The sequence below is a fragment of the Verticillium dahliae genome, genomic scaffold, assembly GCF_000150675.1.
Source record: "Verticillium dahliae VdLs.17 supercont1.8 genomic scaffold, whole genome shotgun sequence".
Lineage (NCBI taxonomy): Eukaryota > Fungi > Ascomycota > Sordariomycetes > Glomerellales > Plectosphaerellaceae > Verticillium > Verticillium dahliae.
The window spans coordinates 1,107,163-1,129,908 of record NW_009276927.1 but is presented as its reverse complement, the minus strand read 5'-3'; the positions used below and the strand labels follow the sequence as shown (position 1 = coordinate 1,129,908).

General features: G+C 55.8%; 10 protein-coding genes across 10 annotated transcripts; 4 read left to right on the top strand and 6 right to left on the bottom strand.

Annotated features, from left to right (window-relative positions):
* The first annotated feature begins 997 nt into the window (after positions 1 to 997).
* Positions 998 to 2,984, top strand: VDAG_04896 (polyamine transporter 1). The gene is made up of 3 exons (XM_009654500.1): positions 998 to 1,341; positions 1,390 to 2,387; positions 2,453 to 2,984. The coding sequence occupies exons 1-3, from the start codon at positions 1,330 to 1,332 to the stop codon at positions 2,472 to 2,474; spliced, it is 1,032 nt and encodes a 343-aa protein (XP_009652795.1). The 5' UTR covers positions 998 to 1,329; the 3' UTR covers positions 2,475 to 2,984.
* Positions 2,985 to 4,136: 1,152 nt separating this feature from the next.
* VDAG_04895 (uncharacterized protein) lies at positions 4,137 to 6,312 on the top strand (the record flags this gene model as incomplete). The annotated part of the gene is made up of 2 exons (XM_009654499.1): positions 4,137 to 5,608; positions 5,661 to 6,312. The coding sequence occupies 2 exons, from the start codon at positions 4,137 to 4,139 to the stop codon at positions 6,310 to 6,312; spliced, it is 2,124 nt and encodes a 707-aa protein (XP_009652794.1).
* A 258-nt stretch (positions 6,313 to 6,570) lies between these two features.
* On the bottom strand, positions 6,571 to 7,816 carry VDAG_04894 (uncharacterized protein). Its single transcript, XM_009654498.1, has 4 exons — positions 7,599 to 7,816; positions 7,291 to 7,526; positions 6,902 to 7,245; positions 6,571 to 6,851 (listed from the first exon to the last, which is right to left on the bottom strand). The coding sequence occupies exons 1-4, from the start codon at positions 7,701 to 7,703 to the stop codon at positions 6,622 to 6,624; spliced, it is 915 nt and encodes a 304-aa protein (XP_009652793.1). The 5' UTR covers positions 7,704 to 7,816; the 3' UTR covers positions 6,571 to 6,621.
* A 31-nt stretch (positions 7,817 to 7,847) lies between these two features.
* VDAG_04893 (uncharacterized protein) lies at positions 7,848 to 8,563 on the bottom strand. Its single transcript, XM_009654497.1, has 2 exons — positions 8,288 to 8,563; positions 7,848 to 8,118 (listed from the first exon to the last, which is right to left on the bottom strand). Exons 1-2 carry the CDS (start codon positions 8,436 to 8,438, stop codon positions 7,925 to 7,927), a joined length of 345 nt encoding a protein of 114 aa, XP_009652792.1. The 5' UTR covers positions 8,439 to 8,563; the 3' UTR covers positions 7,848 to 7,924.
* A 601-nt stretch (positions 8,564 to 9,164) lies between these two features.
* VDAG_04892 (short chain dehydrogenase) lies at positions 9,165 to 10,136 on the top strand. Its single transcript, XM_009654496.1, has 2 exons — positions 9,165 to 9,270; positions 9,329 to 10,136. The coding sequence occupies exon 2, from the start codon at positions 9,350 to 9,352 to the stop codon at positions 10,058 to 10,060; it is 711 nt and encodes a 236-aa protein (XP_009652791.1). The 5' UTR covers positions 9,165 to 9,270; positions 9,329 to 9,349; the 3' UTR covers positions 10,061 to 10,136.
* Positions 10,137 to 10,603: 467 nt separating this feature from the next.
* On the bottom strand, positions 10,604 to 13,374 carry VDAG_04891 (uncharacterized protein; the record flags this gene model as incomplete). The annotated part of the gene is made up of 3 exons (XM_009654495.1): positions 10,604 to 10,832; positions 10,892 to 11,918; positions 11,970 to 13,374. 3 exons carry the CDS (start codon positions 13,372 to 13,374, stop codon positions 10,724 to 10,726), a joined length of 2,541 nt encoding a protein of 846 aa, XP_009652790.1. The 3' UTR covers positions 10,604 to 10,723.
* Positions 13,375 to 13,573: 199 nt separating this feature from the next.
* Positions 13,574 to 14,318, top strand: VDAG_04890 (uncharacterized protein). Its single transcript, XM_009654494.1, has one exon. The coding sequence runs from the start codon at positions 13,685 to 13,687 to the stop codon at positions 13,883 to 13,885; it is 201 nt and encodes a 66-aa protein (XP_009652789.1). The 5' UTR covers positions 13,574 to 13,684; the 3' UTR covers positions 13,886 to 14,318.
* A 90-nt stretch (positions 14,319 to 14,408) lies between these two features.
* VDAG_04889 (uncharacterized protein) lies at positions 14,409 to 15,309 on the bottom strand (the record flags this gene model as incomplete). Its single annotated transcript, XM_009654493.1, has 2 exons — positions 14,409 to 14,808; positions 15,140 to 15,309. The coding sequence occupies 2 exons, from the start codon at positions 15,307 to 15,309 to the stop codon at positions 14,409 to 14,411; spliced, it is 570 nt and encodes a 189-aa protein (XP_009652788.1).
* Positions 15,310 to 16,165: 856 nt separating this feature from the next.
* On the bottom strand, positions 16,166 to 17,423 carry VDAG_04888 (alpha-glucosidase; the record flags this gene model as incomplete). The annotated part of the gene is made up of 8 exons (XM_009654492.1): positions 16,166 to 16,417; positions 16,471 to 16,542; positions 16,595 to 16,627; positions 16,707 to 16,736; positions 16,841 to 17,011; positions 17,064 to 17,175; positions 17,200 to 17,279; positions 17,334 to 17,423. 8 exons carry the CDS (start codon positions 17,421 to 17,423, stop codon positions 16,166 to 16,168), a joined length of 840 nt encoding a protein of 279 aa, XP_009652787.1.
* A 1,694-nt stretch (positions 17,424 to 19,117) lies between these two features.
* VDAG_04887 (dicarboxylic amino acid permease) lies at positions 19,118 to 20,974 on the bottom strand (the record flags this gene model as incomplete). The annotated part of the gene is made up of 5 exons (XM_009654491.1): positions 19,118 to 19,719; positions 19,779 to 19,883; positions 19,940 to 20,369; positions 20,427 to 20,577; positions 20,634 to 20,974. The coding sequence occupies 5 exons, from the start codon at positions 20,972 to 20,974 to the stop codon at positions 19,118 to 19,120; spliced, it is 1,629 nt and encodes a 542-aa protein (XP_009652786.1).
* Positions 20,975 to 22,746: the final 1,772 nt, after the last annotated feature.

Here is a 22,746-nt window from a genome sequence, read left to right as displayed (position 1 = left end):
CACCCACAATCAATCAGATACCGTGCTTCAACGAAATAGTAAACGGTTTCAATCTTCCAGTCCAGTAGGCTCCACCATTCGTACTGGGGCCGTCACATTCCGCGGTGAGAACGGTGACGATGTGAACGAGGATGTCGATTCCGCTGATCAAGCAACAAACCCTCTCTGAGGCGCAGACTGTCCCTACAGCGGGTTTCAACACACCTGATTGGACCGTATGCCAACCGAGCGGGTTTGGACCGAGCCACAAGGATTCTCCGTGAGACTGCCCGAGATTATGTCGACATCCCCGCTGTTAGATTTTTCTCCAGACTTGGCAGGCGATGGTTGGCCCATTTGGGGGCGAAGCTTTGTACGCCGAAATTAATAAAAAATGGCTGGGGGTCTAAGTTAACGTTACGCTTATGGATAGAAAGCCTGGTCTTCCCCTCTCGCCTACGAAGTTGGATTCTGCCATCCTAATGTAGACCTCGTCTGCGAGTCAACACGGATCCGGCAGTTCAGTGGTTATCCGGATCCGGTCATGGATGTCCGCAAACAGCAGTTGTCTGACACGTTGTTGAAAAACGAGGCCATGTCGAGGACCGGCGGTGAGGGGTCGGTGAGAAGATTGAGATCCGCCGCATCCGGCAAATCAGATCGCCCGTCAGTCATAATGTATTACGCCTTATCGTGGTCACAGATGAATGAGACGCAGGTTCGGACTGCAAAATGGTACTGAGATGGAAGATGTTCAATCATCAATCATAATTGATCCGTTTGACGCGTAGGGCGTGACGAGGGCCCCACCGAGTTGACAAGACTTCGCCGGCGCCTCAGATACAAAAGGACCGTCTGTGCTAGTGTCGGACCAAGGGAGGTATCTCATCGCAAAACCCCCCGTAGAGATACGCCTGGCGCTCGAGAGTATTCGAACCCGAACCCGAACAAATGACTTGTCTTCTGCACACGTTATTGAAATATGCAGCATTGTAACCTACTTAGTTAGTAGTGACGTACTAATGGAGCACTTTTGTACAGGTGCCTTACGACAGTCAAAGAGATGGGGCTTAACTTCCGTTTTAGGTCAAGGTATTGCACCATCTCCGCAAGGGCTACCCGCCGAGCTGACCATGTTGCCAACTTGCGCCCTTGCATGTCAATTTCTGGACCTATTGATCAAAGCCAAGCGAACTTGCAGCGTAGGGCGCCGACTGTGAGTTTGCAATATGGAGTCTACTGCTGCGCATCCCGCAGATTTCGGCCACGCAGCTTTTGATCTTTCTCAACCCCCGAACGACATATTCTAGAAGATCAAAGAAATCTTCGCTTCAGTCTCTATCGATCAAGATGGCCCAAGATGTCGGTTCTCATTCGCCGTGAAGAGAGCCTCTTACTGACATTATCTAGCTCGTTAGAGTCGCCAGCCTGATTGAAGGCGTTGAGATGCACGTACGCTCAAGTAACGACAATGGTTCCGTCAGGCGCAACGTCGACAGTCTTGGCCTGGACCAGTCCCTCATGGACATCGAAAACGGCGTCGTCGGCTGGGAGGGCGAGAACGACCCCAAGTACCCTCCAAACTTTACTTCCACTCGCAAATGGCTCATCACCGCCCTCCTCTCTACTCTGGCCTTCATGACGCCGTTTGCGTCGTCAATCATAGCACCTGCCATCGGATACATTGCCGACGACTTTGGCGTCCCTGATATTACGAAGAGCGCCATGCCCGTGAGCATCTTTCTCCTTGGGTACGCCGTCGGGCCTCTCTTTCTATCACCCCTGTCGGAGATCTACGGCCGTAGAATTGTCATGATGGCCTCTAATCTCGTCTTTTGCCTCTTCCTTGCTGCCTGCGCGCTGTCCCCCTCGATTGACCTCCTCATATTCTTCCGCTTCATGTGTGGAGTTGGAGGTTCTGCCTCGCAGACCGTCGGAGGAGCCGTCATCGCCGATTTATTCGCGGTTGCTGAGCGTGGAAACGCTATGACTATATGGATCCTAGGTCCGATCCTGGGACCCTCGTTGGCGCCGCTAATCGGCGGTTTCGTGGCTGAGTCGATCGGTTGGCGATGGGCTAATTGGATTACACTCATTCCTGCTTTGGTGCTTCTGGTCGCCATGGTGTTTGTGTACCCCGAAACTCATCACGAGGTACTTATTCAGCAGAAGACGAGGAGATTGGCCAAGGCCCTTGATCGGCCGGACCTGTGTAGCTGTTACGCAGATGCGGCAGAAAGGGCTGCCAGCAGCACCGACATCCTCCTATCTGGGCTTGTTCGACCGCTCAAGTTGCTGTTCCGCTCGACAATTATCTTTGGAGTGTCCCTATATGTGGCTTTTGGCTACGGATGCCTCTACCTGCTGTTCAACACAATCCCTATTGTTTTCCGCGGCAGTTACAATTGGTCAGCAGGCATCTCGGGCATCGTCTATCTAGCACTTCTTTTCGGATATCTCATAGGCCTTTTAGCCTTCTCCCTCCTTTCGAATAAGACGGTCAGTCATATGACTGCCGCAAACGGGGGCGTTTACGAGGCCGAGATGCGGCTTTATTTCTGCATTTACTTTGCCGTTCTTCTTCCAATCTCGTTCTTCTGGTACGGCTGGAGTAGCGACCAAGCTGTCCACTGGGCTGTGCCAATTCTGGGACTCGCTCTCTTTGGGATAGGCTTCGAGGGCATTTGGCTACCTACTCAGCTCTACATTGTTGATGGGTACTCTCGCTATGCCGCCAGTGCCCTTGCTGCCTTTTCTGTGATGAGGAGTGTAGTTGCCGCATTCCTCCCTCTGGCTGGGCCGGCAATGTATGAGAGGCTGGGTGTTGGCTGGGGCAACTCCGTCTTGGGTTACATATCTTTAGCCATGGTTCCTATCCCGGCGCTGATATACAAATTTGGAGGGAGGATGAGAAAGAATGAGAAGCTCAGGCTTTGAGTGACTGCACATGCGAGCATGGGGCGGATTAGTCAGGGCAGCAGTGATCAATCGAACAGTGTGGCCCCATACACCAGGAAGTCTCAAACTCTGTGCTGAGCAGGCGCACCAAGTTTTTGTCGTTACTGCCCAGCAATTGAAGGTACTTATGGGTAGTGATGCTTGTTTCTTGGATATATGAGGCCGCTTGAGCGAGTGCGAGTGGCAGACGCTTTAGTTGAATCGATAGCTCGGACAACTCCGCTGGGGTCGCATCGTCGCATTCGAGCATGGTGCGAATCAAGCATACTTATTCTTCCTCGCTTAGGCAGCACTGAAGGAGCATGCGTGCAGCCGGGAAAGCGAGGGGCGTCAGTTCCGAAAGCCGCTCTCTGCCATATGGAAACGGGTGGCCGTGGCAGCAGACCTCTTCCCTCCCGTGGACGAGCCGGTGGCGGAGAGCCAGACGGAAGAGGCGGGGCGAGGCCAGAACAGAACGCGGCAGTTCCTGATGAGGGTCACGAATCGCGTATTCACCGACCGGTCGCTGTCGCAGGTCGAAGTCATCGCCCATCTGCTGGGGTATCCAGACGAATTCACGAGCAATCATGGCTGGACGTTTCTAAACGTGTCTTCTCTCTACTGGCACATCTTTCGTCGGTGGTGGCATTTGCAACATCAGAGCGGCCTGCAGATGACGGACGAGCAGGTCGAGGAGACGGTTCTCCTGGAAGAGGCCGGAGAAAGAATCTCTTTTGTGCAAGCATACCCGCACCGCGGCGGACTGCTGAAGGGCTGTCGCTCTACGACTACATGTCCGTGGTAAAGCTGAAACGAAAGGGGAAGGACGCAGGCGCTTGGGGGGAGGTGCGGTTCGACCAGTCGTGGCCCCTCTCCCAGATCTGGGTGCAGGTGCTGCGAAAGCCCGGCGAGCACGCTGTTGTCTGTTTCGACGGTCACTTGAGTACGGACTTTGCTGAGGAAGGTGTGACGTTGCTACGATAGGGCCGCAGTCCAGCATCTCGCGATCTTTGTGCCGTGGGAATCGTTTTTGCCCGAGATAGCAGGGGACGTGAACACCATCTGGGAGAGGCAGAGGGGCGCTGCCTCGCAGGATACGTTTCTTCGCTGATAATATCCAACTCCTTCATCGTTCGGCGGAAGACGCGAGACGTGATGCCAAGCAGTGGGCCGCTCAGTCTGGGGACGGCGATCCCACGTCCGAGACGATTGGGCCGGATATGGGCGACGGTGACGAGGGACGGGCAGCGGTGTTCCGGTCAGACGGACTTTCCAACACAACACGCCTCATGGACGTCTTGAGGGTGGCGATGGGAGCCGGCCAGATCACGGCCGGGTCGAAGGAGATCTCGGCAATGATACGGCAGCTGGGCCGGTTCCACGAGGCAGCAGGCAGCTCAGAAGGCGGGCTGTGCGATGCGATGATGAATGAGTCGGGCCTGAGAGAGGTGCCGGACATCCCGGAGGGGCCGCTTCTGAAGGGGGATGTACCAGAACAGGGGTTGATCAGGTCCATCAAGTCGCAGCAAAGGAGCGTATCCAAAGAGAAGGAAAGAATGATCCAGGGAATACAAAGCCGGCCTGACGGCGACACAACAAGTGACGGCCTGGCCGCGCAATGTGGGCAGCATGGGCTCGGCGCGCGGGCTGCGGATCTGATGACGGACGATTCGGAGGCCCCAGTCCGGGGCGGGGGTCCCGCGACGAGCATCCGCTTCGGCCCCTCCACATCATTCTCCGAGGCAGGGCGGCAGCTAGCCGAGCTGTTCACACTCAACAGGGGGCAGGGCATCGCGGTCCGGCTGATATGCCATCAACTCGACAGAGTACGTCGTGACGAGCGAGAGACGCCGCAGCTCTGCCAATTCGTCGGGGGCGAGGGCGGCACGGGGAAATCGCGAGTCATTGAGGCAATCGCCGCGCTGTTCGCTAGTAAGGGAATCTCGCACCGCCTGCTACTGACGGCGAAGTCGGGAACGGCCGCGGCGAGTATTAACGGGATCACCATCCACTCCGCATGTGGGTTCTCCAAAGATGCGACAGTGCGGTCCCGCCGAGCGGAGCCGGACGGCTTTGTGGCCTCCAGCTCGGCCGGCCTGCGTGTCGACGGCAAGACCACTGCCGAGTGGCAGGAGAAGTGGCTGCTGATCATAGACGAGGTCAGCATGTTGGGGGCGAGAACACTGTACGCCGTAAACGAGCGGCTCTGCCAGCTCCGAGAGTCCGCCCGCGACTTCGGCGGCATCCCGATCGTCCTCTTCTGCGGGGACTTTCACCAGTTCCGCCCTGTGCAGGAGAGGTCGATCCTGCTCCCGAGCACGGCCATTGCATGGGACGAAGATCAATCGTTCCGAGCTGAGCAGAGGTACCAGCACGACAGGGCGCACGCGCTGTGGAACAAGTTCACGGTGGTGGTCATGCTGAGCGAACAAGTCCGCGCCGCCGGCGATCGAGAACTTCAACGGCTGCTGATGCGGGTGCGCCAGGGAGTACAGGACCAGTCGGACCTGGACTTTTTGAACAGCAGGTGCTACCGCAAGAACAGGCCAATCCCTTGGGAGTCTGGAGTCACGGTGGTGACGCCCTTGAACAGGAACCGATGGAATCTGAACGTCGAGGAAGCGCTCTGCTTCCAGAAGGCGAGGGAAAGCGCAGCTACGCATCTTCATATCCGAGCACAGATGGAAGGACGGTGAGCCGACAGAAGAAGAGGCGGTCATGATCCTCAACCAGGGCGACGACAGCAGCATACCGGTGCCTGGCGTCTTTATCTTTGTTCCCGGCATGCCCATTGTCGTCAACCAGAACACCCACATGGGCTTGAAGCTGGTCAACGGAGCGAGCTACGCGGCCGTGGACGTCATCCTCGACAAGGCGTATCCTGGCCATCGCATCGGTGCCGGCGCCGTCGTCCATTTCGGCCCTCTAGCGGGCCTCGTGCTGGCGTCGGAGACGACTAGAGACCTCCGCTTCGTCGGTATGCCGCCCGGGACGATTCTCCTCACGCCTCTGAGCATCAAAATAGAACGCCAGAGGAAGCGGCCGTGGCAGACGACCGATGCCAGTCGGCGGGGGCTGCCATGCGCCGCGGCCTTCGCTTGTACGGACTACAAAGTCCAAAGCAAAACGTTGGACCGAGTTGCACTCGAACTGCGTGGGACCAGGACGACGACCATCAATGGACAGGCCATTCCCACTCAATGCGATCCATACAGCCTATACGTCCAGCTGTCGCGGTGCAAGTCGTTGGACGGTATCATGCTCCTGTCAGAGGCGCGAGAGAGGGACTTCGTAGGCAACACGGTGCCCGAAAACATGGTCGCAGCGGAGGAGAGGTTGGAGAGGTTGAGCGATGCGACGATTAGAGAAGCCGAATCGTGGGATAGGTGGGGATAGGAAAAAAGCTGCCGTGTCGTGATGGCCCCCTCCCCGGCCCCCCGCCCCCGGGATTGGTCGGTGCCACCAGCCATGACGATTAGTGATCGCATCAACTTTGGGGACGGCAGATTTGGTCAGGTGCTGAAGCACGGGATTTAAGGGCGCAAGTTTGATTGGATGAGTCAGGTGACTTTGAGGCCCGGGAAAAGATGGCGGCATAAAACCCTTTTCGTCTCTCCGCTCCGCTTCGTTCCTCAAGGCATATGGTTCAACATGCTGTTCTGAACGTACGTATTATCATCTAACTATCAACGTCTCGTTACCGGATCACTTATACTCCAGAGCATCCTTAACGGTCAAGGGCTTGAGGCCAGGCAGGACCTTTGAGGGAGTCAGGTCGAAAGCACCCAAGGCGAACCACTGCCCAAAAGTGATGCAAAATCCCTGGAAAACCTCCTTCGGAACAAATTGGTACGCGGCAACCTGACTCGGCAGCTCCGTGACCTTGCCGTTCTTGAGGTCCTCTAGGGTGTCGTACCTCACGTCGAATTTGGCGCCTGACACGGCGTTAGCAGAGATTCACACCACGAGGTGATAAACGACTTGCCGTGGGCAGCTTCAGCCAGTCTCACAAACTCGTTCCAGGTCACCTTGTCACCAACAATGGTCGAGTCGGCGTCCCACTCCTCAGCATCCAGGAGGACAGTGACGTACTCGGCGACGTCAGAGGTGTGAGTGAAGGCGACGGGGGTGTTTCCATCGCCCGGAATGGCTGCGACCTTGTGCGCTACGTCGACGATAAGAGAGAAGGGCGACATTTCTGTAGACTTGGTGGTCCAGTAATCGAGTAACATGCCGTTGTGGACAATGGTGTACTCAAGATCCTTGGTCTCCTCCAGAGCCCTTGCGGCATTAAGCTTGTGGGGCACAGAGACAAGTTGGCTGGCTTGGCTTTGCGCTATGTCAGTACGACTCATTACGGATGGATAAACCCACTCTTTGGTGTGAGGGATGCCCCAGCCGCTGGCGATGAATCTCTTGGTGGTCTTGGAGGCGTCAGCGGCGCGGATTAGCTCCACTTCGGGAGGGGCGTCGCCAAAGACGAGCATGGCGATGGCAGAGACAACCGTGTGAATATTGTTGTCTTCGAGGATCTTGGTCGTTGCCACAATGTCGGTGTAGTCAACGGGGATGATGGCGGCTCCTAGTGTCTTCTCGAGATCGGGGTTGGCCTTGAGATTGGGTTAGTCTGTAATCACGAATCACGCATTCAACCCCAGGCCGTCCGGGTTCCGAGTACATGCCTTTCTGCCAAGGATCCTAACTTCGTGCTTGCCGTTGGCGACGATGGCCTTGACCAAAGTGCGGCCAAGGTTGCCAGTGCCTCCTGCGACAGCGATGATGGCCATGATGCTGGACTGAGATGTTCGGAGAAGAAAAGATGGTATGGACGAATGGAGGATGAGCAATGATTCGGGCTTGGCTTTTTGACAACTTCTGAGTTTTCTAAGAGAGAATGTGCGATGAATTTATGAAGGACTTGAAAACGACACAGGGTCAATCGATCTTTATATTCGTCATGTTTCCGCTGACTTGGACAACGTTAGCGCTATCGGCTACTTTGGAAGGTTCATGCACCCCAAGGTGCATGAACTTGCCATTGGTCGGCTTCGTAAGCCAGCTGGCTTGCGGAGCGGACTTTGGCCGTTTCTCCCGGCATCCTCTTCTTGTGCCCATTGGCCCCCCAATGAAGGTCGCTTCCGCGGAGACATTTCACGAAAATTATGGCCGAATTGTTCCCAATCACAGGCGATGTGAGTTCCACTAAAGTTCCCTAACATGTCAGACTGATAGATGTGTTGGATGGATGTCACTTCATGATGGGGTTGTGTTAATCGGGAGGTCGGCCCCACGGACCAGTCTCCAAGACGACGTCTCAACCTCAACATGTCAGATCTCAAGGATTCGCGGCCCGTTTTTTTTCTGAACTTACCCATCCCATCGTACAGCATCGGACTCATATGTAGCCGACAGCTGCGCTTTCTGACGACTGAGTGGGCCAGACCCGGTGAGCCTAGCTCCATATCCATCGCTAAGTCGGCTATGGCCGTGGAGGAGAGCTCGGGACTCGGTTGCGACTCCATATTTGCGCCATTTCAGTCGCCGTCTACCAGGTATGGCAACCTATTCGGCTTTAATCTCTGTAGTGAGCCCTTCGCCGGTGGTCGAGGCGGTCGCATGATGTCGCAGTATCACATCGTTAAGGCGTAGGCGTTTAGTTAGTGGGATGTCGAAGGAGGACCCTTCTCTATTGAGGACGTACGTTACCGCGCCAATCACCTAGCAGAGATATCCTTACTAAGCGGAGTGTGAGATGATATCTACTATGTCCTCGTATTGCGCCTTGCCAGTAGTGCACCAATACGTCCAGATGTGTTAGGGTGGTGGGTCATCGAGCCTGGCATTTATAATCAAGCGCGCGCGGGACTTCGACCCCGGCATTTATGATCAAGCTTTTACTTTGCCGCCAAAGACACTCCACCGGACTGCACTAAAAGCACCGAAACAGCTGAACTATGAGCAAGTATTGTGTTGAGTGTCCAGTCCGACCAGGTGACCCACCAGAGCTAGATCAAACTGTAACATATCACACGGCACAAAGTTGGTCCGCCAGTCCATTGTTGACTCTCGGCCTCGGGATGAGGTCTAACATTACATAATAGCTTGTGGTTTGTGCATCCGTATCAAGCCCGTCAAGGTGCGCAGTCACGCAAAACCACATGGTATTGCAAGACTTGGGTCCCCATCTCACCACAGAACTACATATAACAGGACAGTATATCCCATTGAGTCACCGAGCGGATATCACTACCGCAACAGTCTTTGACCTGCTCTCTCCACTAGTTCCTGCCAATCCCGAATCAACACCCCATTACATCACCATGGCACCCAACCAAAGGATTATTCTCGTCACTGGTGAGAACCGTCTTCGGCAAGGGCTATTTTTCTGTTGGCTTACTCTTGGCTTTCCCAGGCGCCAACTCCGGCATCGGCTATGACACCTCCTACGCCCTCGCCAAAACCTCGCCAGGCAATCACGTCATCATGGGCGCCCGTTCCAGTGTCAAGGAAGGGTCTTGCAGCTCTCGCCGAGATCCAGGCCCGCAAGCCTGCCGGCACACTCAGCTTCCTCGAGCTCGACATAACCTCCGACGAGTCCATCCAAGCTGCCGCGCAGAAAGTGACGTCCGACTATGGCGTCCTTGACGTACTCGTCAACAACGCTGGCATCTCCGGCAAGGACGAAGTCTCGCGCGAGAACTTCCACACCGTCTTCGACACTAACGTTATCGGCACCATGCTGCTGTCCCAGGCCCTAGAGCCTCTGCTGCGGAAGTCCCTCCATCCTCGGATCATCAACGTCTCCTCGATTCTTGGCTCCATCTCGCTGCGGAACGATCACTTGTCGGCATACACCCAGGTCACGGGTGAGATGTATCGCGTCAGCAAGGCGGCGCTGAACATGGTGACCGGGATTCAGGCCTATCAGTATAAGAAATGGGAGCAACCAGCGAAGGTGTGGTCATTTTGCCCTGGGTTCGTGGTCACCAACTTGACCGGGGAGGAGGATAGGCAGAACAGAATCAACCAGGGGGCAGAGCCATCGGAGACGAGTGCCCAGGGCATAGCGGAGATTGTCAGTGGTGATAGGGACGCCGAGGTGAACCAGTTCTTGGCCAAGCGAGGCGAGGTCTTGCCGTGGTAGTTCTAGGGTCGTTCAAGGCCGGTGTGGGTGGACAAGTCAGCTACAACGAATATGAATGAATCTGTGATTACCTTTTTTCTTTTGATGTGATACGGTCGTCGTGATATTTCCCTGAGAGATTTTTGCCGAGCAGCCGACGCGACACTGCCGGGTGGCGTTTCATGTTTAGACTGTTATTTATGTAGGGCCTCAACTTCACCCGGAACCACGGCCACTCAGGCATTTGACACGCCTTACGCCAGACTTGGCCAAAATGGCGACTGAAGCTCGCAGATGACTTTCTCATTGGACTAGAGCCCCTCTGCTGTACACGAAAATACATTCAGCACGGCGCTCAAGCGGTAGGACTTCACATTCGAATTAACTGATGCGGTCAGCCAGAAACCCTACCGAACCACAACTTAACAGGGGTCTATCTCGGACGACAGTTCAGAGCTGTCTCGGTGCCTCTGGCTCAGCATTAGAGCGATGGCATGTTCAAGGAGGTCACCATGGCGATGCATCACAGTGGTATGTCGGGCGCCGTAACGGATTCAGAGGGTTAAAGCGTAGGTAAGATATTGTTGCATGTTGATGAAACCATTATCTATTACTAAACCTAAGGCGCAGAGAAGATCGAGCTCTGACCGACTACACCCTAGGTTGGCCTGAAAGTGTCAGCCTTCACGGAATGGGCCCACTTGGCGCATCTTCGGTGGGAAGACCGACGCCGCGTTTGAATTCTACCAGCCATGCAGGATTGTCTGCAGGCGTCTGGTTCCAGGGGTCATCTCTAGCGAGAGAAGACGATTAGTTGCGTCGCTCATTTATGGGAAGGATTTGTAGACCTACTCGTCATACCACATCCACCGCGCTTGATATTGCAGCTCCTGGTCGGTCGGGATGTGCCTATTCGGATTGTTTGGTGACATGGTCGTCGTGACGAACCGAGCAAGCCCCGCAGCGAGCCTCGTATAGCTGTTGTGGTCGATTAGGAGAAACGGCACCTTTCTGTTTTGTTGGAGCTGTGATGGTTCGATATTTGCACTCGTCGGCAGGAGGCGTTGGTGCACGCTGGGGCCGTTCGTGGTGCTGCGTTGCGGAGTCGGCACGAGTGAATCCCCCATGTTCATTCCTGGCAGCGTCATGGGGCTGAATGTCATTATTTGGTCTTTCTGGCCCACGATATGGTTGCCTTGGAGTTGCTGAGGGAAAGTTTGCTGGCTTGGTGTCCCAGGACCCACATCGGTGATGATGGGCATGGCGGTTTGATCAAGTCCCTTGCCCCGATCCTGTGTGAACAGCAGCCTCCTCCGTTCTCTGAACAGCCCGAGCCAGTCAGTTGTACTCCAAATTTGCCGCAAGATGAAGTCTGCAAAGTTCTTGGACGGTCTAGGCGAGAAAGCCTCGACGTAGGATATGATGTTGGCCGCCTCTTCCTGCAGTTGGTAGTCGGACATTTCCACACCCACAGAACTATGCATCGTGACAAGCCTACACAATTCTAGCTCAAGGTCACAATCATCGAAGATGCTCTCTTTTCCATTGATCTTCAGCTGGCTGAGCCGGGATTTCGAAATCTGCTGCAGGGGAAGTAGCCGGGCCTCCTGCGACTTTTCTGAGCACAGGAATATGTCCCGCAGCCATGACGGTGTCGAGGATGCCGGCTGAGAGGATATATTGTCAGCACCAAAAATAATGGAGCATCCATCGTACAACAGTTCGCCGTCCAAGGGTAGCATCCCGCGCGTGTCGAGGCAGTCTTGAGTAAAGTACTCCAGCTCCAGCTTGATAAGCTCGTATGCACTGGGCGGTGTATCGGGTGAGCCCCTCATGGAAGAAATGGGAAGAGGAGATATGCGCTCGTAATGAATGAGATCTGGCGGTGGTCAGTACAACTCCACGGGTCGAAAGGGTGCGTGTAACTCACAAGGAGGCATTTCATTGTCCACGATTTCGAGAATCTCCGCATCGAACCCCCAGTCCCCTTTCCACTCAGCCATGGTGCAGCCAGACTTGAAATGCTCGGCCAAGTGATCTATCCGGCAGGTCCAGGTCTCCAGCTGCCGATCGCAGAAGCCGCACCGAGACCTGATCTCGCGGCCGGCAGCCTTCCACTGCTCCATCGGCCAGGCCATAAAATTGGACTTGTGCACCAGTTTCAAGTGCTGGCGGAGGTGATCCTTGCGGTAAAAGGACCGGTGTGTAATGGCGCGCTCCTGGCAATCCGAGTGGTGATGAGTCTCGACGTGGGATTGCCCGGGCTCGGCCGCGCCGCAGTAGACGCAGACCTGGAGTCCTAGGTCCGGATGCAGTGCAGTCGGCCCTGTTGGCGAGCAGACCCATTTCTCGAGGGAGAGGTGAAGTGATTTTTCGTGTCGTTGCCAGTCGTATTTGTGCTTGAAGGTCTCGATGCAGAACGTGCACTGATACGTATGGCACTGCTGGAGCAGGTTCGTCCGGGGTGTTGCCTGGCGCCGCGGGATCCTCCGTCGCTTCTTCCGACTTGCTTTCAGGGTGCCGAGTGACTTTGCGAGGCTGTCTGTGTGATTTGAAGAGCCTGACCCGCGGCTTGATTGGGAGATGCCGGCGCTACTCACAGAGGAGGCGTCACTTGATGAAAAGTCGGACCCGCGCAGGTAGTATGGAGTGGCAGGTGATGCCGGGGTGGCGGCCACGATGCGAGAGATGTCAGAGACACTGGCCGGCTCGTGCTCAGGTGGCGAATTCTCCCACCTCTCCAGGGGATTCATGGACTCAAATGGAGAAGGAGTGGGCCGCCTTCGAGGTATATCGACAGGCGGTTGCCCACTGAAGGTATTTTCAGTCAAGGCTCGACCAAGCCGGGAGGATACAGGAGGTGTGTGGAATTTGTATCGCCGGCGGGCGTTGGACAGCCAATTGTTCACTTGTTGCTTAGTGAGTCCCGTCCGGCCCTGTATCACCTCCACATCGTGAGCCGAGGCATACGGGTGCGATTCGTGGTCTTTCAGCCATTGCCGCAAAATCCTGACGGATTCCGAGGAGAAGCGGTTCGCGACGTTGGAGGCTGTCGACTTGGCCGTGCGGCTCTGAGCGTGGCCCGGCCCGGGGGTCGACGAACTAGTGGAGGGCTCGTAGGGGCTCATCGGTGTCGGATGAGCCGTATCTCTTACGCCGTCGAAGCTGTCGCCAGTCTCGTTGTCCCGGGATCCCCAGGAAGCCAAGTCATCCAAGGCGGGGTCCAGGGTTGAGGCGTCGTTGGAAAACGAGGCCTTGTCGAGGACTGGCGGTGAGGGGTCGGTGAGAAGATTGAGATCCGCCGCATCCGGTAAATCAGATCGCCCGTCAGTCATAATGTTTTACGCTTTATCGTGGTCGCAGATGAATGAGACGCAGGTTCGGCCTGCGTCAATGGTGCTGAGATGGAAGGTGTTCAATCATAATTGATCCCTTTGACGCGTAGGGCGTGGGGAGGGCCCCACCGACTTGTCGGCGCCTCAGATACAAAAGGACGGACCGTCTGTGCTAGCGTCGGACCAAGCGAGGTATCTCATCGCAAAACTCCCCGTAGAGATACGCCTGGCGCTCGAGAGTCTTCGAACCCGAACAAACGACTGATCTTCTGCACACATCATTCAAATTTGCAGCATAACTACCTACATCATGGCGTACGAGTTTCGACCAGCCACATTGGCCGATGCCGCCGGCATTGCACGGCAGGGCGTCTTCGTCTTTGAGAAAACATTTGGGCACGCGGTCCTTTCTCATGATTTGGAGGAATATCTTGGCTCGACCCACACGCCGTCTGCTATTTCTGCAGAGATCGAAAACAGCGAGAGAAATATATTCGTGGTGGTCGACTAAGAGAGCAACATCCGCGGTTTCTCGAGGCGCTTCAGACGACAAAACCCTGCGTCGAAGCAATCGAAGGCACAGTGGAACTCCAGCGGATTTATGTGGACACAAACATTCATAGACGCGGTGTTGGTTGAGGACTCCTCCGGTGTATCGAGAAGGCGGCCGTGGGATATGGTTATTGAAGCATATGGCTGAGCGCTTACTCGAAGAACAAGCCTACTCGGAATGCCTATGAGAGGGGGGGGTTCAATAAGTCGGCGACGACTACTTTATTATGGGAAAAACGGTCCACTAGGATATCATCATGCTGAAGCCACTCGAGGCGTAGGCACCACTAAGGCCAGTGGACGGGGGGTCACAAACATAAGGGTCTTGAACAATTCTCGGTCGCCATTGATTCAGCAGCAGAAATATACAGCGATACAAGCGTTATGGTTTCAACAAGGATCGTCGTACATATACTTGAGAAGGGCAAAGGCGTGTGGTGTGCGCACATTCACGAGATCCTGATCAGCCGTCCTCGGGCAGTTCAATTCTTACTTCCATGCCTAAAAAGACTTGAACAGCCGTGGGAAAGCTCAAGAACCCCTGATATTGTACACCAATCGATTGTCCTCCCACTTCCACATCCCGCGAGACGTTCGGGGGCGGAGCAAGCCCCTAGCTCGGCATACGGAGGAGGCTGAGTTTTTAGGTAAAAGCCGCGGATGTCCATTGCGTGATCAGGAATATCTGAGTTGATAGCAGATGCCGGGCAGGACCGGACGACCTTGGCCATGGATTGATGGGTGGGTCTCGACATCACGGCTCGTTGGAAGGCGCCAAGGCGGTGGGCCATGGTGTTGAAGTCGTCGCTGACAAAGACGATGTACAGGAAGCCCATAACGATGGTGATGGCGACGACGCGCGCGATGATGAGAGCGACCGCCCTGCCGTTGACGTTCTCGAGGTTGGGCCTGAGCTAGTTGCTGCGCCTCCTCCGCCTCGTCCTCTCGTTATCGGTGTCGTCGTCGTCGCCTGCTGCTACCGTGTCTCCAGGGCCGGACGGCAGCCGCCACCTCCACGCCCGCGGTAACTATAAAGAAAAGGGCACCCGCTTGCCCCATATTGATCTCGAGCCGTGGTCGGGCTCGCCAATTTCCAGCTCCTGCATCTCCCTACGCACCTACATCTCGTCACCGTCGTCATCGCTGCTCAGGAGGCCGTCCTCGTCGTCCGACTCGACCGTCGGTTGCCAATACCGATTATTTCGCCGCAAACAAGGAGGAAGACTCGTGGGGGTGTGAGAAGAGGAGGGACTGGGTCTCGGACTGGTCGCGGTCGTCGGCGGGGGATGGCGGAGTCCAGTTGGCAGGGCCGCCACCGGCAATGGCCTCGTCGTAGCTAGGGATGGGGGCCACATCGTAGCGGTGGCCCCGGTCGTTGTGCATGGTGGGTGGTAGGTAAGGTCGCCTACCTGTCGGTGTCGTTCGTCTAGGAGGGTCAAGGGAGTGTCAGGAAGTAATCCAAGCTATGCAGCCATTAAAAAGATCGACTAGGATGGGCGAGTAATGGCCTGGGCGGAAGAAGAGGCGGATGGGGATGGGCGAGGCGAAGGAAAGAAAGGTCGCCGCGGGGCCCGTGACGGCGGGAATCGAAGGGGCCGGCGCGGATATCAGGAAATAAAAGACATGAACAGGCCGAGCGAAACAAGCCGATGTGGTGTAAGTATGCTGGCGACAGGCGACTGATGCCAGGGTGCGGGTGGTAAAGGAAGTGGTGATTGCTGGTTGTCGACTCGAACTCGACTCAGCTCGACTGGACAGTGTAATGTTCCGGCGGCCGAATGGCGTGTCTTTGTCGCCTGCGAGCGACTTGCCTCTGCGAATCATTCTGACATGCGGCGCCACTTTTGATTAGGCGAGCGTGGGGTGAGGACTTGGCATCACTTAATTAGTATGTGGAAGTACCTGGCTTAGGTTCTTTAGCTTATACATCTCCATGGACTCATATTTTCACATTCATTCCCCTTCGTATACATGATGCTGTACAAGGTAAGGACTTGGAAGTGTATGCGTGGTTGCGAGTACGAGGCATCAGAGTGAACATTTGGTGCACGCTCATCCCACGGCTAGCAATGTATCACCAGCATGACTCGTGTTCAAGGGCCCTGTCTTCAACTGATGATGCATTGATGCCAGCTACTCAGGTACCTACACGTAAGGTACCTACTTCTAGTTGTACACTCAAACTTCATACCGGTGTCTGCCCTGCTCATCAACACCAAGCACCTTCACCTCGCTTCCATCAGATCTCCCGGCGGTAGTACCACCACAAAGCTCTGCCACTGCGCCTTGACCTCGCGAACCTCACCCGGATCCCAGCCACAGTCGCCGTGTATCCGATCGTGTGCGACGACACTTTATTCTTCGTCACGACCATGACGCCGTCGTCCTCGTACCACGTCGTCTCGTTGCCACCTGCCGCCCCTGGGGCGCCCGGCAGCGGGAAGACCTCGACCGCGCGGTAGTCGTCCAGCGGCAGGTTCGCCACGTTGTCCTTCTCGGCGAGAGCACCTGCACGTCGCGGCCCACGGGTACCGCGCCGCCCACCTTACCGAGCACCGGGATGCCGGCGCCGTGCCACTCTGCGTCGACGTCGACCCACTGCCCCGCGGCGAGGTGCTGGAAGGGCGCGTAGGTACGCGCGCGCCTTGCTGGCGTCGGGCTCGTACACGCCGCCGACGAGCAGCGAGTCGCCCAGGAAGTACTATGTCTCGCCGTCCGTCAGCAGGCTGTAAGACCACACCTCCGGGTCGACCTCGTAGCTCCAGCCCGTCCAGCGTTACGGCGCCGCCGCCGACTAGTGGCTCTAGAGACTGAGCAAGTAGATGTATGGGATCAGCGCGCAGCGGCGCTTGATAGTCTTGCGAACAAGATGCGTGATGGACGGGTACATCTACGGCTCGATGACGTCGCCCACGCTGTTATCGCTGCCCGTCTTAAAGCAGTTGATGACGAAGCGCGGCGAGTAGATGCGCGGCTGCACCCAGCGCAACAGCACGGGCGACGGCTGCGGGCCCTCGCCCGCCAATTTCGTGCCCGTAGCAGTGCAGCAGGCTGAGGCCAGCGTTAAGCGAAAGCCTATTGGCCCCTTTCACACCCGGCTAGCTGGTCGTGTTGTCGCCCGACCACGTGCTGCAGACGTACCGCATGGCTCCGGCCGTCGCGCTGCGCATGAGCACAAACGGCCGCTCGTCCGGGTTGACCTCGAGGAGCGCGTCGTGCGACGCCTTAGCATGTTGCTCCGTGTGCAGGCTGCGGCCCCAGAGGCCGACCTACGGTCGCTTCTCGAGGTCAGAGGGCACGTCGAGCGACTCTTGGTCGAGGGCGCACTCCCAGTCGTCAGACGTGACCGTGTACTCGTTGTTGTCGTTCCACATGCAGTCGATGCCCTACTTGGCGAGCTTCTTAACACCCTCGTACCACCAGTTGAAGCCGGCCTCGGACGTAAAGTCGTGTGGCCGCCATCGTCGCTCTCGCCACCGTCCGCACTCCACAGCCATTTTGGCGGCAAGCACACACACACAAGTTTATTACGCCTGGTGGCTAGTGGGCCAATAAGGCACTCTCTGCTATGTACATGGTCTCTTCCTTCGGGATGTCTCAAGGTCTCAAAAGCCCATACTGTCTTCCTACCGCTCTTGCCTTGTGCGTTTCCATCTCTTCGCTGGGGTCTCGTGGGTTTAGTTATATTAGCAGGCAGACTTGAAGGCGATTCTCCAAGTGTCCAGAGTCTTTCTTATCTACGGCGACTGAAGCGGCGCTTGCTGTTTGTGGTACGAGGGTGGGGTTAATAAGATGGGCGACGTGTTGGGCCTAGTTCTGGGATCACGTATTGTCTAGTCGGCCTGTTGCCTTCGTAAATCGTATTGCTGCCCGACCCGCTTTCATGTCCGGCTTCCAGTTTAGTCCATCAGACCCTATTCCCCCTAAGGTAAAATGGTATGTTGTCTCTTTATGTGTCGGTGCATTGAAGGATCTCGGTGCGTTGCGTCGTCCATTGCGCACATCTGAGCAGAAAGTGCTCTGCTGTCTCTGTTGCTTGACCGCATGCGCTTTGATCTGAGGGCATCGCTTTGATCCGGAAGAGTGACTCATTCAGTTTCGACATGCCTGTCCTCAACTGAGTCAGGATGCTCGCCTCCATCCAGGTACATTTGTCGTATAGTTCTCGTGTGTGCTTGCCGGGAAGCGCTGTGTCAATCTTCTTGGAGAGCTTCCCGACGTTGTCCGGCAGGTTCCTCTCCGGGCGTAGCTTTGCTTTTGCTGTGCCGAGGACCGTGGATCGCATCTTCGGGAATTGCTCTGGGGGCGTGGCGTCCTGTCGGCTTGCGTTCCTCGCTTCCTGTTTGGCTGCCTTCAATAGACAGTCCTCGAGACTTGTGGCAGGCCAGATGGCAGACACTGTGTTCCCATCTTCCTGCAGTCGTTCGGTGGCCTCGTAGACGCATCGTACATACTCCTGCCCCGATTGTTGGCCGGGGTTCCGGAGAGTAGCACCGCAGCTTTGTTGCTTGTTGAGAGGATAACCTTCCGGTTGCTGAATCTCGGTAAGACCGTCGGAATTTGCGTATCCGCTTGGTCAATTTCCTGAGCGGGTTCGTCTCCTGCAGAGTGTGGAGGTCCAGGGCTCCCTTCCTGGATGCTGTAGATCCGGGGTGGATGGAAACTGTATTGAGCATCATTGATGGGCTCGTTGAGAGTGGCCATGTGTCTGCTCAGTTTCGCCGCGAAGAGGTTGAGCGTCTCCACGACATGTTGAGGCACGTGACAACCCCGGACCTGGGGGAATCTTCTGGTGTCCCGGGGGAGGACATGATCCAGCATTAGGGTGATCATGTTATTGACATTATTGAGGGGTTGCAGTCACCGACATGCTGTCGGTTGCTGAGCTCATGGGTCGCTACCCGGTGGTAGAGATGGATGCCGGCCTGCTGGAGGGTGACTGGTTGTGGGAGGATAACTTTGCCAACTGGCCGGGAATGGCACTTCCCAGGACATCTAAGTCGACACCCCAAGCAGAGTAGTCGCATTTTTGTCTCTGACCGAAAGGATCTTCACAGACTTGGAGTGGCCATGGCATGACATGAGGGTGGAATGAACAAGATTCTCTTTCATCATTTCGACTGTCAAAATCAGGCCTATTGAATCGTGTGAAAAGCTGTCGACTCTCTATGGATCCGCTGACGATGCTCGACTACTTCTTCATCTTGCGAATCATCTTAGTCCAGAAACTCTCCTTCCACTGCTGCTCCACGGCAGTTTCCGTCTCCTGGTACTCTCTGCGTCCCGTGACGAGATCCATGTCGCCAGCTGTCACCTTCTTGGTCCGCCTCCATAACTTCCAGATGATGGTGTTGGCAGTGAAGATGACAACACCCACGTATTTGAGGATGAACTGGTCGACCTTAAAGTGCGGGATGAATGCGTCGTACCCGCTAAAGAGAATGACCATGCACGACATGAACAGGGCGTAGTACGAACCCCACGGCTGTCCGAAGGCTGTGTAGGGAAGGTCCTTGGCGGAGATGCCCTGGGCCTTGAGGGCTCGGCGAAAGGAGATGTGAGAGACCAGGATAGCCATCCAGTTGAGGACAGCGAAGATGGTGACGAGGCTGACGAGGTACTGGAAGACGGTGCCGGCGGACTTGCTGGCGTTTAGGAAGCCGAGGCCCACACAGAGGCACGACAAACCCACGGCCCAGACCGGGTTACCGTTACCCCGGGTCTTTGCAAAGATCTTGGGTGCTTGACTGTCTCGGGCAAGGCCGTATAAGGACCTTGACGCGCAGTAGATATCTTTCGAGGACAAGAGGTCAGTTACAGCCGGACACGAATGTCGGATGAGGGAGCCTTACCTGTGCAAGCTGCGCTCAAGGTAAATACGAGGAGCGAGGCGTTGACGAAATCGGGGAACACCGCGATGCCGGCCAGGCGAACGGCAACAACGAATGGCGAAGCATCTGGTTCGGTGGTCAGTTGTGTACGCTGAGACTCGAAGCTTAGGTAGATAACGTACCAGCACTGGTAGACTTCTTGGTAGCTCCGATCAGCATCTCGTTGTCGCTCGGGACGGCCATGCCGAGAACAATAACGCTGAGGATGTAGAAAACGGCAATCCTCCAGAAGGTCTGCTTGACGGCCCTGGGGATGTTCTTCCTCGGGTTCGGTGTCTCGCCAAAGGTCATGCCCACGACCTCTGTACCGGTGAAGGCAAAGCAAGCCTGGCAGATGCAGGCCCAGACACCCAGAAACCTTCCAAGAGAGCCCTTGAGGAGGTATTCCTTGAATGCGCCGGGCTCGTTCCAGTACTCGAAGCCGCTCCTCTTGTGGTTGGGGCCACCGCCGAGCGCCACAACGAGGCACGAGATGATCATAGTGATCATAATGAGAATCTTGGCGCAGCCGAACCAGAATTCGGTCTCGCCGAGCGTGGAAACGTGAAGAAACTGCCGGACGAGTGTTAGGAAAAATTTGGGGATGGACAGTTTATCGGTGTTACATACGTTGATGAAGATGATGAGGACTCCAAAGACGGCGACCCAGATGCCGACATTAAGATCGGGCCTCCAGTATCGAATGACGAGGCCGGCGGCCGTGAGGTTCGCAGGGGTTGCAATCATGTATTTGAAGAAGTAGTTCCAGCCGGTCGCGAATCTGTCATCCAGTGATTAGGATGCGGTGGCGATGCCAGTGGGGGAGAAAATGCACACCCAAACGCAGGGTCGACCATGCGGCTGGCGTAACCGCCGAAACCCTTGTTCATGGGAAGGAAGGCGGCCATCTCGCCGAGTCCGGTCATGACGAAGAAGACAACACCGCCGACCACGAGGTAGGCGATGAGGAGACTTCCAGGGCCGCCTCTCGAGAGCGCGGTTCCCGAGCCGATGACGAGTCCTGTACCAATGGCGCAGGCAATGGAGAACATGAAGACCTGGCGGGGCTTGAACTCGCGCTTCAGCTGGTTCTGGTCAGCGACCTCCCCGGCCTCCGTCGACATGGCGGGCTCGGGATCATTCTGCTCCAGCTTCTCGACGTCGGCGAAGGTCGCCATCTTGCGCTGGGTGCTGGATGTTGCAAGGTATGGAAGATGTCGGCTAGGCACAATCGTAATCGCAGACGAGTAGTGAGCGAGTCGAATTTGGCTTGAGAAGAAGAGCTGATGGCCGACTTCTCTGTCTCATGGCGCCGTCTTTATTCAAGCTCGCGTGGCCATGGACTACAACGTGGAGGTTTATCTATATGTATCTCCACCAGCGATAGCTGAATCTAGAGTCGTGCCTACCTGCCTCGCTCATCCGGGGTCGGTGCCAGCATCCGAACCAGCAATCAGTTTAGCATCGTGCCATGATACAGTACGCTCCGGGCGTTCAAACCCCACAAGCTTCCCCAGGTTCTGACTGGAACCTTGGAGCTAGATTTGATTCCGACCGGCCACGAAAGATACTGTCCTGGTTCAGGGAACAAGCTCGGTGTTGCGAGTTCAGGCGTCGTTGTGGGGAGGGGAAGACAGTCCTTCGGATGTGCATGCCGAGGTGGCGAGATTGCGGGAGCAACATCCGTGGAGCGATCGGGGACCCGTACATACTTAGTTACGGGGACAGTCACCGAGCTGAAGGTGTGATGGAAAGAAGAATCATTTGGTCGACATCGAGGCTCTGCACGCGCGCGCAATATCTGAATTGGGCCGGTTTCTGGGCTTGCCTCCGGGCCTGAGGTTGGTTCATCATGAACGTGACGCACTAGTCATTACGCAGCATAGTAACGAGTATCGGCTAATACTACGGAGCTAGCGACAAAGATAAACTAAGAAATCTCTTTATATCTTACCTAGAGACCTTCATAATAGCTCTACGACCGTATAGATCGCGTAGGCTTTTCGAGCTACTATAAGGGCTCCGTTTCGATCACGAGGTTCACCTTTTAAACGATTTCCCGTCCGGAGGAAGATAGTCCTTACGAGTAGCGATTCCTATCCTAGGCCTGGAAGCCGATCTACCACCTTCCTCCTCTCTACCGCAATCAGCACGAAGGCCTCCGACTATAACGCAGGCCGAATTTCATTCCGCCCTGAAGCTAGTCCAAGAGGTTATTGGGACCGATCGGAAGCTGACCCTTGAGCTTGCTCAGTCATACGCACCACCAACGCACGTCGAGGCTAGTTTAGTGCTCGGTGGCGTGCACTAGTAGTTTCTTGGTAAGACAAACATTTGACACATGCCCCGCTCCGAGTCTGGTTGGCCCCGACCCGGGACCAGAAGTGTCTTCCGGTTGTGTCATTGAGATATCTCCGGAGCCTTAAAAGAACGGACGAATTGGAAACGGATTTGTCTGTTGTGCTTTCTGAACAGCGACTGGAAGTCGGGCCACGTCCTTTGTGTTCATCCGGGTCTTCCAGCTAAAGGACCTGCGCCTGAATCCCCCAAATATCACAATGACGACTACCTCGGTCAGCCATGCTGGCTTCGGGCCGGCATACTCGGCTGTTCCTGATGAAGGGCGGGTGCGTGAAGCCTGTCTTGGCATCGATCCGAATGGTTTCACCATAAGGCACCCGCCCGCTCCTCACCAACTCTCCGACTTCATCACACCCGAGGATCAATTGTTCCAGACAATCCATATGGGCGCTGCCGTAGTCAACGTTGACAAATGGATCCTCGTCATCGACGGCCTGGTCCAGCACCCTTTCGCCCTGACATTCGGCCAATTACGAAGCCTACCCTCCTCTTCCATCACTTCTTTCCATGAATGTTACGGCAGCCCGATAAAGCCTCCCACGGAAGCACTGTGGCGCATTGGTAACATCACCTGGACCGGCATCCGTCT

Coding starts and splice junctions, on each gene's coding strand:
- VDAG_04896 (XM_009654500.1), top strand. Junction 2,388..2,452: donor TTCCGCGGCAGTTACAATTG/GTCAGCAGGCAT, acceptor TAGGCCTTTTAG/CCTTCTCCCTCCTTTCGAAT.
- VDAG_04894 (XM_009654498.1), bottom strand. CDS start 7,703: ATGGCCATCATCGCTGTCGCAGGAGGCACTGGCAACCTTGGCCGCACT. Junction 7,246..7,290: donor GGCATCCCTCACACCAAAGA/GTGGGTTTATCC, acceptor CATAGCGCAAAG/CCAAGCCAGCCAACTTGTCT. Junction 6,852..6,901: donor ACTGGCTGAAGCTGCCCACG/GCAAGTCGTTTA, acceptor ACGCCGTGTCAG/GCGCCAAATTCGACGTGAGG.
- VDAG_04890 (XM_009654494.1), top strand. CDS start 13,685: ATGGCGTACGAGTTTCGACCAGCCACATTGGCCGATGCCGCCGGCATT.
- VDAG_04893 (XM_009654497.1), bottom strand. CDS start 8,438: ATGGAGTCGCAACCGAGTCCCGAGCTCTCCTCCACGGCCATAGCCGAC. Junction 8,119..8,287: donor GATGCTGTACGATGGGATGG/GTAAGTTCAGAA, acceptor AGGGAACTTTAG/TGGAACTCACATCGCCTGTG.
- VDAG_04892 (XM_009654496.1), top strand. CDS start 9,350: ATGACACCTCCTACGCCCTCGCCAAAACCTCGCCAGGCAATCACGTCA.